The 11,557-nt window shown below is 53.6% G+C and overlaps 1 protein-coding gene across 5 annotated transcripts in view; it reads left to right on the top strand.

The window, feature by feature from the left end:
• Nucleotides 1-11,557, top strand: part of Ift140 (intraflagellar transport 140) — an 88,531-nt gene that overhangs the window by 75,539 nt on the left and 1,435 nt on the right. For 2 of the 5 annotated variants that reach the window (XM_074059200.1, XM_074059198.1), the window contains 11 exons: nt 704-881; nt 1,658-1,848; nt 2,358-2,453; nt 2,700-2,832; nt 3,301-3,444; nt 4,014-4,142; nt 4,336-4,518; nt 7,338-7,544; nt 7,736-7,948; nt 8,026-8,192; nt 9,717-9,858. In XM_074059200.1, the coding sequence (XP_073915301.1) occupies nt 704-881; nt 1,658-1,848; nt 2,358-2,453; nt 2,700-2,832; nt 3,301-3,444; nt 4,014-4,142; nt 4,336-4,518; nt 7,338-7,544; nt 7,736-7,948; nt 8,026-8,192; nt 9,717-9,858 (1,783 nt within the window). Of the gene's footprint in view, nt 1-703; nt 882-1,657; nt 1,849-2,357; nt 2,454-2,699; nt 2,833-3,300; nt 3,445-4,013; nt 4,143-4,335; nt 4,519-7,337; nt 7,545-7,735; nt 7,949-8,025; nt 8,193-9,716; nt 9,859-11,557 lie in introns of those variants that run through there. The other 3 variants (XM_074059199.1, XM_074059201.1, XM_020169307.2) reach the window with 3 other exon arrangements.

The raw sequence follows: 11,557 nt of genomic DNA, 5'->3' as shown, positions 1-11,557 counted from the left end.
AGTGTTTGCATCAGCAGTGTCTTTATAAGGGGTCTCTGTGTCTGAGGCCTCAGGACCAGTATCCAGATGTGAAGAGAGGCCAGGCAGAGTCAGAGTCCACAGTGGACCACCTCAGCTGAGATGAGGGACTAGAAAGGGTCTACTGCCCAGCCCCACCTCAAGCACTGGCTGGGAGTGTGACGCCCGACTCTAGACCCCTGGGCTGAGTTGGAGTGTGGACCCCCTACCCTACCTCTCCACTTGACTGTCGAGGGAGGTGGTGTGACACCATTGTGGCCCTTCTCCCTGTAGGCTCTGCAAAGTCTCCTCGGTTGCCATCAGGAGGCTCTGTATTTGACTGGACTTGGTGTGCTCTGATAAAGAGAAACCAGTGTCTGCTGAGCAGACAGAGTAAAGCAGGAAAGAAATAGGAGTTTGGTGACCTACACAGAAGATCATCTGTCTCTTAATGGTACCCCATCCCCTGTCTCACCCCCAAAGGCCTCCAAGAACAGGGAGGCCATGTGAGATGTGCCAGCTGTAGACGAGACACACATTCCCTCCTTCCTTCATTTTAGGTGATGGGCATGTGGTTGAGTGCGTGGAGCACAGTGTCATGGAGGTCCCTCCTGCAGGTCCACCTTCTTGGCAGCCATATGTGTTGATAAATTGCTGAGGAAGGAGCTGGGGGAAGTTGACAGGGCTTCCGCTCTTCTGTCCACAGTGAGGCTGTCTGGGAGAACATGGCACGCATGTGTGTGAAGACCCAGCGGCTGGATGTCGCGAAGGTGTGCCTAGGTAACATGGGCCATGCCCGTGGGGCCCGAGCACTGCGGGAGGCTGAGCGGGAGCCAGAGCCAGAGGCCCGGGTGGCCATGCTGGCCATACAGCTGGGCATGCTGGTGAGTAGGCAAGAGACAGACACTGCCCTTGGAGGCAGAGGAAGGAAGGTGGCCACTGCTGCCACACTTCTGAGCTGAAGCTGCCGTAAAAAGGGCAGAGGTTGCTAAGCATGGACCCTCCCTAGCTAGGGTCCCAGAAAAGCTGAGGAGGCCAACAAGGTGGGCAGGCAGAGGGCCCTGAGTCTTTCAGGGCCCTGTGGTCTGCAGAGGGGAGGCAGTAGGTGTACTTGTTAGGCTGGTTGCAAACAGAAGTCCCTGTGACCAGCCTAAGCCAGAGGTTGAACCTTGAGAAGACCCTGGAGGCCTCTGGTCTATTCTGGGGCCTCCTCCCTCCTGTACTTCCTTAGCGCTCACTGCACTTGTGGGTAGGGAGACAGACTGCAAAGAAGGAGTGCTGCATGGCAGGAGCACCTCACATGGCCTGCTCATTGGTAAGGGAGCACAGAAGTTCCATGGGGCTCCGTGAGAGGCTGGCTGGGTCAAAGCCTTGGAAATGCCAGGTCTTATTCTCTAGCAGGAAGCAGGAGTGTCACATGGAATATGCTAGCCCTTGGTGTGGTGTCCACATACATCCCAAGTGTCTGTCTGTCCTTGGTGCATGCTGTTCATCTGTCTCATGAGCTTGTGGTGGCAGATGCTGCCCTGTCCGCCCTCTTCTGTTCAGTGAGCATCACAGCTACTGTGACAGCACCTGGTGACATGGCCTTCTCTCATAAAATGTTCTTTCCAAAGCATCAGCACTGTAACTGTGATAACTGCCTTTCTTTATTCCTCAGGAGGAAGCCGAGCAACTGTACAAGAAGTGCAAGCGCTATGACCTCCTAAACAAGTTCTACCAGGCCTCAGACCAGTGGCAGAAAGCCGTGGAGGTTGCCGAGCTCCATGACCGCATCCATCTCCGCACCACCTACTACAACTACGCCAAGCACCTGGAGGCCAGCTCTGACTGCGTCCTGGCCCTCGGCTAGTGAGTAGCCCCAGGCCAGGGGCAGTCGGAGGGTCCTGGGATCCTCTGGGACAGGTCTTGGTTGTCACTACCTTGCTGAGTGGCCCTGGGCAGTTCTTAGAAAACAAATCTATCTCAGAGCAGCTGGTGCACTCCATTCTGGAGTCATCAAGGGGAGCACGAGCTCCATGTTGAACTGTTGACTTGTCAGTCACTGTACCACAGATCAGGCTTGGGACCCCCATGAGAATAAACATGCCATCTCTGGGGGCCTGGCCACAGGAAAACCCTTCCAGAGCAGGAGCTGTGCTTAGATCCTCTTCCCTGATCTGGAATTCATTTGAGGAATCTGAGGTGTGACTGGCCTTGACCCACATAGCACAGGACACGGTGCTGTCCACAACAGAGCACAAGCTGCAGGCCAGGTGCCACACTCCCCACAGGCCACTGCTCTGGCTCGTTTCTGTGACACAGCCTCTGATCACAAGGCTGAAACAGGGGAACAAGGTCCTCTCATCTCCTCTCCACAGCTATGAGAAGTCGGACACCCACTACTTCGAGGTACCCAGGATGCTATCAGAGGACCTGCAGTCCCTGGAGCTCTACATCAATAAGATGAAGGACATGTAAGTGTCCCGTCACCAGGTGTGCTGTGGTGCCTGGCGGGGTGCTGCCTGCCTCCCATGCGAGAGTGGAGGGTATCCTCCTGGTTCCCAGTGCTGGTCCTCGGAGATGGAGACACCTTGAGCCTCAGGCCTCTCTCCCTTCTAGTCTTACACATCACACTGGCTGGTCTCAGAGTGAGGGGGTTGTCAGTTCTGGTGGAGGTGGGGTCCTGATGGAGACCGCACCATCCCGGGCCTGCTTCATAGGACACTGTGGAGGTGGTGGGCCCAGTACCTGGAGAGTCAGTCAGAGATGAACGCAGCGCTGCACTACTACGAGCTGGCTCGGGACTACTTCTCCCTGGTCCGCATTTACTGCTTCCAGGGCAACATTCAGAAGGTGAGCACAGACTGGGGGAATAGCTCAGCGGGAAAGCACTTGCCTAGCATGTACAGGGCCCTGAATTCCTTCCCCAGCACCACAGAAAAACAAAATACATTTCAGTTTTTAACAAGGCCAGGCACAATGGCTCATAGCTGTAATACTAGCTATTCAGTAGGCGGGGATCAAGATTGTGGTTCGAGGCCAGCCCATCTGAACCAATTACCTGGGTGTGGTGGAATGCACTTGGGCCCCAGGCATTCAGAAGGCCTTGAGTAGGAGTATCATGGTCCAGGCCAGCCCAGGCGTAAACACAAGACCTTACCTGAGAAAAAAGCTGGAGTGGAAAAGGGCCGGGAGTGTGGCTCAAGTGGCAGAGTGCCTGAGGCCCAGAGTTCAAAAAAGTGAGCACACGTCATAGGAACTGGCCCACCTGAGAGGAAGGAGGCTGATGGGTAGAGACAAAGCCTCTTTGGGGCTTTCTAGGCTGCTGAAATAGCCAACGAGACTGGAAACTTGGCTGCATCCTATCACCTCGCCCGGCAGTACGAGAGCCAGGAGGAGGTGAGACAGGCTGTGCACTTCTACACGCGGGCGCAGGCTTTCAACAACGCCATCCGCCTGTGCAAGGTAGGAAGGGACAGGGCAGCCTGGGCGGTCCAGCCGGACAGGGGCAGTGGCACCGTGCTGCTGTCTCCACGGTTCATGGAGAGCATTTCAAACACAAAGGCTGAGAGGACTGTGTTGTGAACACTCGCCGCTCACTACTCCTCACTCCCCTGTCCTCCTCCCCCACCCACCGGCCTCCTCCCCACCACCAACCCTGTTTGCAAAGCACTGGATTGTCCCTGGGTGTTCCTAGGATCCGAGTCTCAGCAGTAGGCTGGCTTGTGGCTTATGGCCTTGCACACTGGCGACCCCTAATTGAAAGCTGTTGGACAGTCATGAAAATGTCCCAACCCAGGCTCACTTCTGGAATGTTCCCCAAATGGGTAAATCTTTCAGTACTGTGCAAAATAGAACAAAAAGCGTCTGAAAGTCCTGGCACACAGACAGATGCAGTAGGATCTGATGCTTGGCAATTGTTAAGAACCACAAGGGCAGATTGCCCAGCACCACTAAACAAGTGGAGGGGACTCAGGCCACCCAGCCACATCACAAACCTAAGCAGGCTTGGATAGACCGTGTTCTCCCTGCAGGAGAACGGCCTGGATGACCAGCTCATGAACCTGGCCCTGTTGAGCTCCCCAGAGGACATGATCGAGGCAGCCCGATACTATGAGGAGAAGGGCGAGCAGATGGACAGGGCGGTCATGCTGTACCACAAGGTGAGGGGTTAACCACGGTCGGAGACCCTCAGACAGCTCCTGTCTCTGGCCCTGGGACCTGAGGCTGAGGCATAGGGCAGCCCCTGAGGAGACTGAGGACTCTTGCCTTTGTGGGGCCCCAGGAGACCTTGCTGGATGAGCTCTTGGGGCCCCAGTGCTTGAGCAGCTCCTCAGACTCCTCCACTGTCCACAGGCCGGCCACTTCTCCAAGGCACTGGAGCTGGCCTTCGCCACCCAGCAGTTCGCGGCCCTGCAGCTCATAGCGGAGGACCTGGATGAGAATTCGGACCCCGCCCTCCTGGCCCGCTGCTCGGACTTCTGCGTTGAGCACAAGCAGTTTGAAAAGGCCGTGGAGCTGCTGCTGGCCGCCAGGAAGGTGCGAGGCTGCTGGGGTGGGGAGCGGCGCCACTGAGAGCTCTCCAGAAAGGCGGAGAGGCCCCTGGACGTTCACCGTGCACAGCACTGGGACTGTGCCATGAGGCAGCCTGGCTGCCCACTCCGCACGTCTTCAAATCTAACCCGGCGTACACTCACCTGGGGGCGGAAGGTGTGCACGCGTGAGCAACACACAAATGAGGTTTCCTGCCTTAGCATTTTTTAGCTTTTTTCTGGTTTTTGAGGTGGGGTCTCACCATGTTGCCTAGGCTCAAGTGGTCCTCCCAAGCTTAGCCATTTTTTAAGTGTGCAGCTCGTTAACGTTAGATACGTTCACATTATTACCCAACCGATCTCCCTACCTTTTCTTCTTGCAAACTGAAACTCTGAGCCCACTGAGCAAGCCCCACTCCTCCTCCCGCAACCTGGCAGCCCCACTCCACTTTCCGTGTCTGTGGACTTGGATCCTCTAGGAACCTGTGTACGTGGAGGCAGACAGTGCTCAGGCTCATGTCTGGCTTCTGTCCCTCATTCTCCCACCCTCTGGGTCCGCAAAGCGTAGCAGGTGTCGGCACTCCATCGTTGCGGTGGGTGGATGGACCACAGTGTGGCCGTGAGAACACGGCTGTTGTGAACATGGTGTGCTTGGGACTCCCTTCAGGACCTGCCTTCCATTCATTTCAGCATTTACCCAGGAGGGGATTTCTGGTTCAAGTGGTAACTGTTAAATTTGTTTCGGTGGCACTGGGCTTGCCTTGTACTCGCTAGGCACGGTTCTCCACCACTTGTGTTTAACTTTTTAAAGGAACTGCCAGACCATTTCCTCAGCAGCTGCACCATTTCACATCCCCACCGCAGTACCCGAGGGTTGCTGTCTCTGCACGCTCACCAGTGCGCACTCTGTGTTTTTGATAGCTCATCCATTTTAATGAGAAAAATCTCCTTGATAGAAACACACAGTGCAGATTTAGAAAATGGTTAATCAAACAAAATTAGTTCATCCAAACTGAAAGCTTTCTTCCAGAAGGCACAGTTATATGTGCAGTTTTGTTTTTTGTTACTGAGTGATAAAAGAATTCTTGCATAGCCAAAGCTGTGGCCCCCACCTATAATCCCAACTATCAGGAAGCAGAGACTGGGAGGATTGCAGTTCACGGCCAGCTCAGGCAAAAAGTTACCAAGACCCCATCTCAAGCACTAGGCTGGGCATGGCGATGCCCACCCCCCATCCCAGCCACACAGGACATAGAAAGCATGGACAGGAGGACCACGGTCAGGCCAGTCCTGGCAAAAACATCGGGCCTGTCTGAAAAAGCCTAGGCACAAGGCTGGGGCGTGGCTAAAGACCCAAATTCAAACCTCAGCACTGCTGTGTTCTTGCTCAGAAAGACCTGACAAACACAGGCGAAGGTCCTCCCTGAGGGAAGTCCACAGACTTGATCCGACCCCGGGAAGAAGACCAGAGGGTCTTCCTGACTAGCTACGCAGACTTGTCACAGTAAAAATTTAGTTGCACCACAATTACCAGGAAAAATCTGCAAGGGAGGACTGAGAGGCTGGTGATGCTCCCAGATACTTTAAACATTTTATACAAAATCTCAAACAACTGGGGTTCGGTGCATGAACCCGCATCCAGATCAGGGGACTCCAGACAGTGCGGGTGTCATCACAGCTGAGCAGAGGCTCACAGTGAAGGGACATTCTCGGCAGTGGGCGGGATGGGCCACTCAGCAAGCTGGTTGGTGCAGCAGCACTGGAGTGAATTCTCGACAGGGCAGAGGCTAAAGCTTGGCACGAAACAGCAGAGTCCTCCAGGGAGTCTTGTATGATCTTGAGAGAAAAAAGGCTTTTTCTAAGTAGCTTTCAAACCCAAAAGCTGATCAATTCAACCAAATACAAACGTGAAAATGGCAGATGGAAAAAAACACAACAAGCAAAGATAAGTTGTAAAATGGGAAAACATATTTTTAGTTATAGCCCCAAAAGCTAATTTTCTTAATGTTTGTAAAGTTCCTATAAGCCAAGTAAAAATTTATCAACAACTCAAAAGGAATGGACCAACAATAGAAACAGTTATTACATGTAGCCAGGCGCCAGTGGCTCACACCTGCAATCCCAGCTACTCAGGAGGCAGAGATCAGGAGGATCGTGGTTTGAAGCCAGCCTGGGCAAACAGTTCATGAGACCCTATCTTAAAAAACAAAAAAAACAACCCATCACACAAAAAAGAGCTGGTAGAGTAGCTCAAGGTGCAAGCCTTGAGTTAAAGGAACGTGTGGTGCTTGGTGCGGTAGTACAGACTTTGAGAGGCTGAGGCAGGGTCGCAAGTTTGAGGCTAGCTGGTCTTTTGGGAAAATGTGGTTGATTCCTGAGTGTGAAATGCTTACCCTTTTCCATAACAAGAAACACAGACCAGAGCTCAAGGAGATGCCATTGTCACAAATCAGGCTTCAAGTGACAAGGTTGGAAAAGCCATGCAAGGGTCAAGGGCTGCATGGGACATCATGCAGCACCCATCACAAGCAGGAGGCATCTCCTCCACCCAGCAGTCTGCAAGTGACAGATGCCGAGGGCGCGTGTCACAGAAGTGTTCGGGCAGCGTTAGATGGGCGAGCCGAGTGAATGAGACACGCCCTTGTCCCTTCCATGCCCAGCTCGGCCAGACAGTGGTCACACTGAGCCGTGGGGTCTGGCTTCCCCTGAGGGGCGGCCAGGCCTCGGCCCTGAGCAGCTCGCAGTGATGACCCTTCTTTCTGTGTCCCCCTGGTGAGTGGCTCTTGGTGATGACCCTTCTGTGTCCCCTGGTGCCCACCCGCGCAGTACCACAAGGCCCTGCAGTTGTGCATAGACCAGAACTTGACCATGACCAGGGAGATGGCCGAGAAGATGACTGTGTCCAAGGACTGCAAGGACCTGTCCGAGGAGTCACGGCGCGAGCTGCTGGAGCAGATTGCCAACTGCTGCATGCGACAGGGCAACTACCACCTGGCTACCAAGAAGTACACGCAGGCCGGGAACAAGCTGAAGGTGGGTCTGTGCCTCAGCCAACCCCGCCAGACACCCAACGCGCGTCCTCTGCGTTAGGCTGAGCGGGGGCGTGGCCACCCGGGCCAGAGTCGCGAAGGGCCACACTCAAGGCCTCTCAGCTGAGCCAAGCTCTCGGCTCAGCTAATGGTCTCATCAGCTCACGGAAATTCCACTGCTCTTTCTTTGCCTAGGCCATGAGAGCTCTGCTCAAGTCTGGAGACACAGAGAAGATTGTGTTCTTTGCGGGCGTCTCTAGGCAGAAGGAAATCTACATCATGGCTGCCAACTACCTGCAGTCCCTGGACTGGCGCAAGGAGCCGGAGATCATGAAGAACATCATCAGCTTCTACACCAAGGGCCGGGCGCTGGACCTCCTGGCCGGCTTCTACGACGCCTGTGCCCAGGTGCAGATCCTCGGGGTTCTAGTGGGGCCTGGGGGAGGGCGGCGGAGTCCCAGTCCTGACGGATCTCCTGGGCACAGGTGGAGATCGATGAATACCAGAACTACGACAAGGCCCACGGGGCACTGACTGAGGCCTACAAGTGCCTGTCCAAGGCCAAGGCCAAGAGCCCCCTGGACCAGGAGACCAAGCTGGCCCAGCTGCAGAGCAAGATGACGCTGGTGAAGAGATTCATCCAGGCCCGCAGGTGTGTTCCCCATAGGAGCCAGGGGCAGGGGGAATGGACGCAGGGTGTCCCAGGGACCCTCCTGCACCAGCCCAGGTTCTGTCTGCATCCATGATTCTCCACTCCTTCTCCAGGAGAGTTCAGGCTGACTGCAAGGGACCAGACCAAGCTCTTGCTTCCAACAGATGCTCTTCAAAGGAATTCCTTGGACAACTAGATAGGAATTCAGGATTTACTGATGCCTGAGACACATCTGAGCCCTTCTTAGGGGAACTCCCTCAAGACCTGGGCACCATCTTGGGAAGCTTGTTCCAGAAACACCAGAGACAGTTGAGAGAGAGACTGGGAGGGAGGGGAGGATAACACATTAGATTTGGGTCAGGAGGTATGAGCCTGGAGCCTGTGCAGGGGTCAGACAGGAGGCCCCTCCACAGTGAAGGGCACGGTATGGTCAGGCACCAGGGGCCCTGGGGACCAGAGTGCAGGTGCCTGTCCAGCTGTGCCTGCCTCCAGGCATGTGGAGAGGAGGCCTGGGTGGGTGGGCGGGTGGCACACATTGCCTTTGCTTTCAGCAGTGTCCAGGACTCTCAGTTTTCGTGTGATACTCTCAGTTTTTAATCTATCGACCGATAACTCGACTTTACAAAGATCCTGCTTGTGTGGCCATCATAGCACCTGTGGGCCACCGGGCTCAGCTTCTGCCCAAACAGGACGGTTTTTCTTATCTGAGAACAGCTTTTCAAAGGAAGAGTTCCAAAAACATTGTAAACAATGTTGTACATAGTGGACTCCTTGGAAGGGTGTCCTCCACGTGGCTAAGGTAGCTTCTGGAGTCTGTACCTGACAGTCTGCCAGCCTGAGCTGCAGGAGACAGGGGAGGAGAATAGGCAGGAAGAGGTCATCAGCCACAGGGAAAGACAGGTGGATGAAAGGAGTGGCATGTGAAGAGCAGGGTGGGCAATGCTGCAGCAGGGGTTGGTTGGGGGGCAGGCCAGGTACCTGCCTGGAGTGGCCAAGTCAGCATGGCCAGGTGGGCCCTGAACCCTCCAGAAATAGGAGCCCGAGTCCTTCACAGCTTCAGGCATCCACCCTGGACCAGGTCGCATTCTCCCAGGCCCAGGCCCAGGCTCAGGCTTTCCTCACCAGTCTCACCTGTCACCACCACATCCTCACTCTGCATAGACTCCTGTGCCCAGTCACATGCTGGCCACATGCTGGCCTATGCTCAGCCCAGCTCCTCTGCCTGACTGCCCTGGGCAAAGTTGCACATCCTCTCCACCTGCCCCTTTCCACAGTCCCCCGCTGCACTGCTCCCTGGGTTGGAATGGGATTAGTAGTCTTCAGTCATGGTGTTGAAACGCAGGACCTGGTGCTGCAAGTGATCAATATTTGTTGAAAGAATGATTTATGAATTAGCAAATTAAGGGATTAATTCACGGGAATTACCTTCATAAAAAAATGTCATCTGGCCATTCCTCAGAGCCACTCCTATTGGACAGGAGCCTGTTCTGGGGTCAGGTTCAAGCCTTGTCTGTCCCTGGGCAGGACCTACACAGAGGACCCCAAGGAGTCCCTAAGGCAGTGTGAGCTGCTTCTGGAAGAGCCAGACCTGGACAGCACCGTCCGCACTGGAGACGTCTATGGCTTCCTGGTGGAGCACCACGTGCAGATGGAGGAGTACCAGATGGTGAGGCCGCCCTCTCCTGGTGTCCCCAGGCCTGATGCTTGAGGGTTCAAATCCGCCAGTTACTGTTTCCCTCGATGTGACGGGCTCACTTCGTTCATTCTTGAAGTGCGTGCCACACATCCATGTGTGAACAACCAGGTTATCTCCGTTTTTAAGTATAAAAAAGTATTCACGTAAGTGACTGATTTAGCACACGCCTGACAGCAGTGTTCTGCCTCGTGTTTGCCAGCGTTTGTGTGGTCATCCTGGTGGCAACAGTGGTGGCGTCTGGTGGCTTTCGAGTCTTCATGATGACATGGTGCTGAGCATCTCACGTGCTTAAGTCTTTTCTGAATCTTCTTCTTGAGGTGATCAAACCTTTACTGCCATCTTACTTGGTTCATTTTCTTACTGTCCTTTATATCTCTGTCCCTTCTGAGATACATCTCCTTTGTCAATATATGATCTGCAAATGTCTTCCCCCAGACTGCAAGGAAGCTGCTTCTCTTCCTTCTCTTCTCTCCTTTTGGAGCTCCAACTTCTTGTGCCTGTTGTCATCCAGCTCAGCACACTCTTCTTGCCCAGTATTTTGTTTTCCATGGTGCATAGCTGCTGTTGCTATTGCTTGAAGTTCACAGTCTTTCTGCAGTGTCTACTCTCATGTGTGATCCCATCCAAGTTTCTCATCTTAGACTTTCATTGTTTTCATCGCCAACCCTGACTTGGCATCTTCTCAACTGAGGAGATGCACCTGCTGGGTCCAGGCGTACACAGGTGCTTCCTGACCCCAAGGTCTTCCTGAGAGCAGACCTTGCAGTCTGCTCTTCACTCTGCCCTCTTCCACATGTTGGCCCTTCCCTGAATTCTGCTGCTGCTGGACCTCAGCCAGTACCCTCTGCTCACCCTATCGTAGGCTTGTTCTTTGTGCTTGTGTCCTGGCATCTGTAGGCAACTTAAAAATGCCTAGTGACTCATTTTTCCATCCCTGGAAGCTCACACTCAGCTGCCCACCACCCCTGGTGGAAGTCTCTGAATGTGGGTTGATGGTTTGATGTCATAAAGCCATCCAAAAAGCACACATTGTATCTTTATTTTCATCTTTTATGATCCTTACAGACATAGTCATCTTTCTGTTTATTAGTTATAGGGCTGAAAGAATGGCTCAAGTAGTAGAGTGCCTGCCTAGCAAGTACAAGGCCCTGAGTTCAAACCCCACACCACCAAAAAAAATCTGTTTTTTCCAAGATAAAATTGTTCTAAGAGTTTTGCCATCTTTAAGAAATACTAAGATCATGCTAGGCAGGGTGGCTCATGGATATAATCCCAGCTACTCAGGAGATAGAGACAGGAGGATCTTGAGTTCGAGGTCAGCCCTGGCAAAGTTAGCAAGACCCTGTCTCAGAAACAAAATACAAACAAAAGGGCTGGGGTCTTGGCTCAGTGGTAGAGCTCTTGCCTGCCATGTGCAAGGCCCTGGTTTCAATCCCCAGTACCGAAAATAAAATTAAACTAAACTAAAACCTGAGATCTAACCATTATTCCTCATACAATATGAGTCATAAATGTTTAAAGTTGCTAGAAATTTTGGTCACATTCTGAACTCACTTGTACCTTGGAGGTAAACCCTGGAAGCCACATGAGGCCCCATTCCCCCCACCTTACGCGTGTGTGGCCCTCAGAGGACGAAGGTGCTCTGCAGGAGGCTAAGCCTGTCCTGCCC

Source organism: Castor canadensis, chromosome 17 (assembly GCF_047511655.1).
Source record: "Castor canadensis chromosome 17, mCasCan1.hap1v2, whole genome shotgun sequence".
NCBI classification, from domain to species: Eukaryota; Metazoa; Chordata; class Mammalia; order Rodentia; family Castoridae; genus Castor; species Castor canadensis.
The sequence above is the reverse complement of the archived record's forward strand: the minus strand, read 5'-3'. Positions and strand labels throughout refer to the sequence as shown.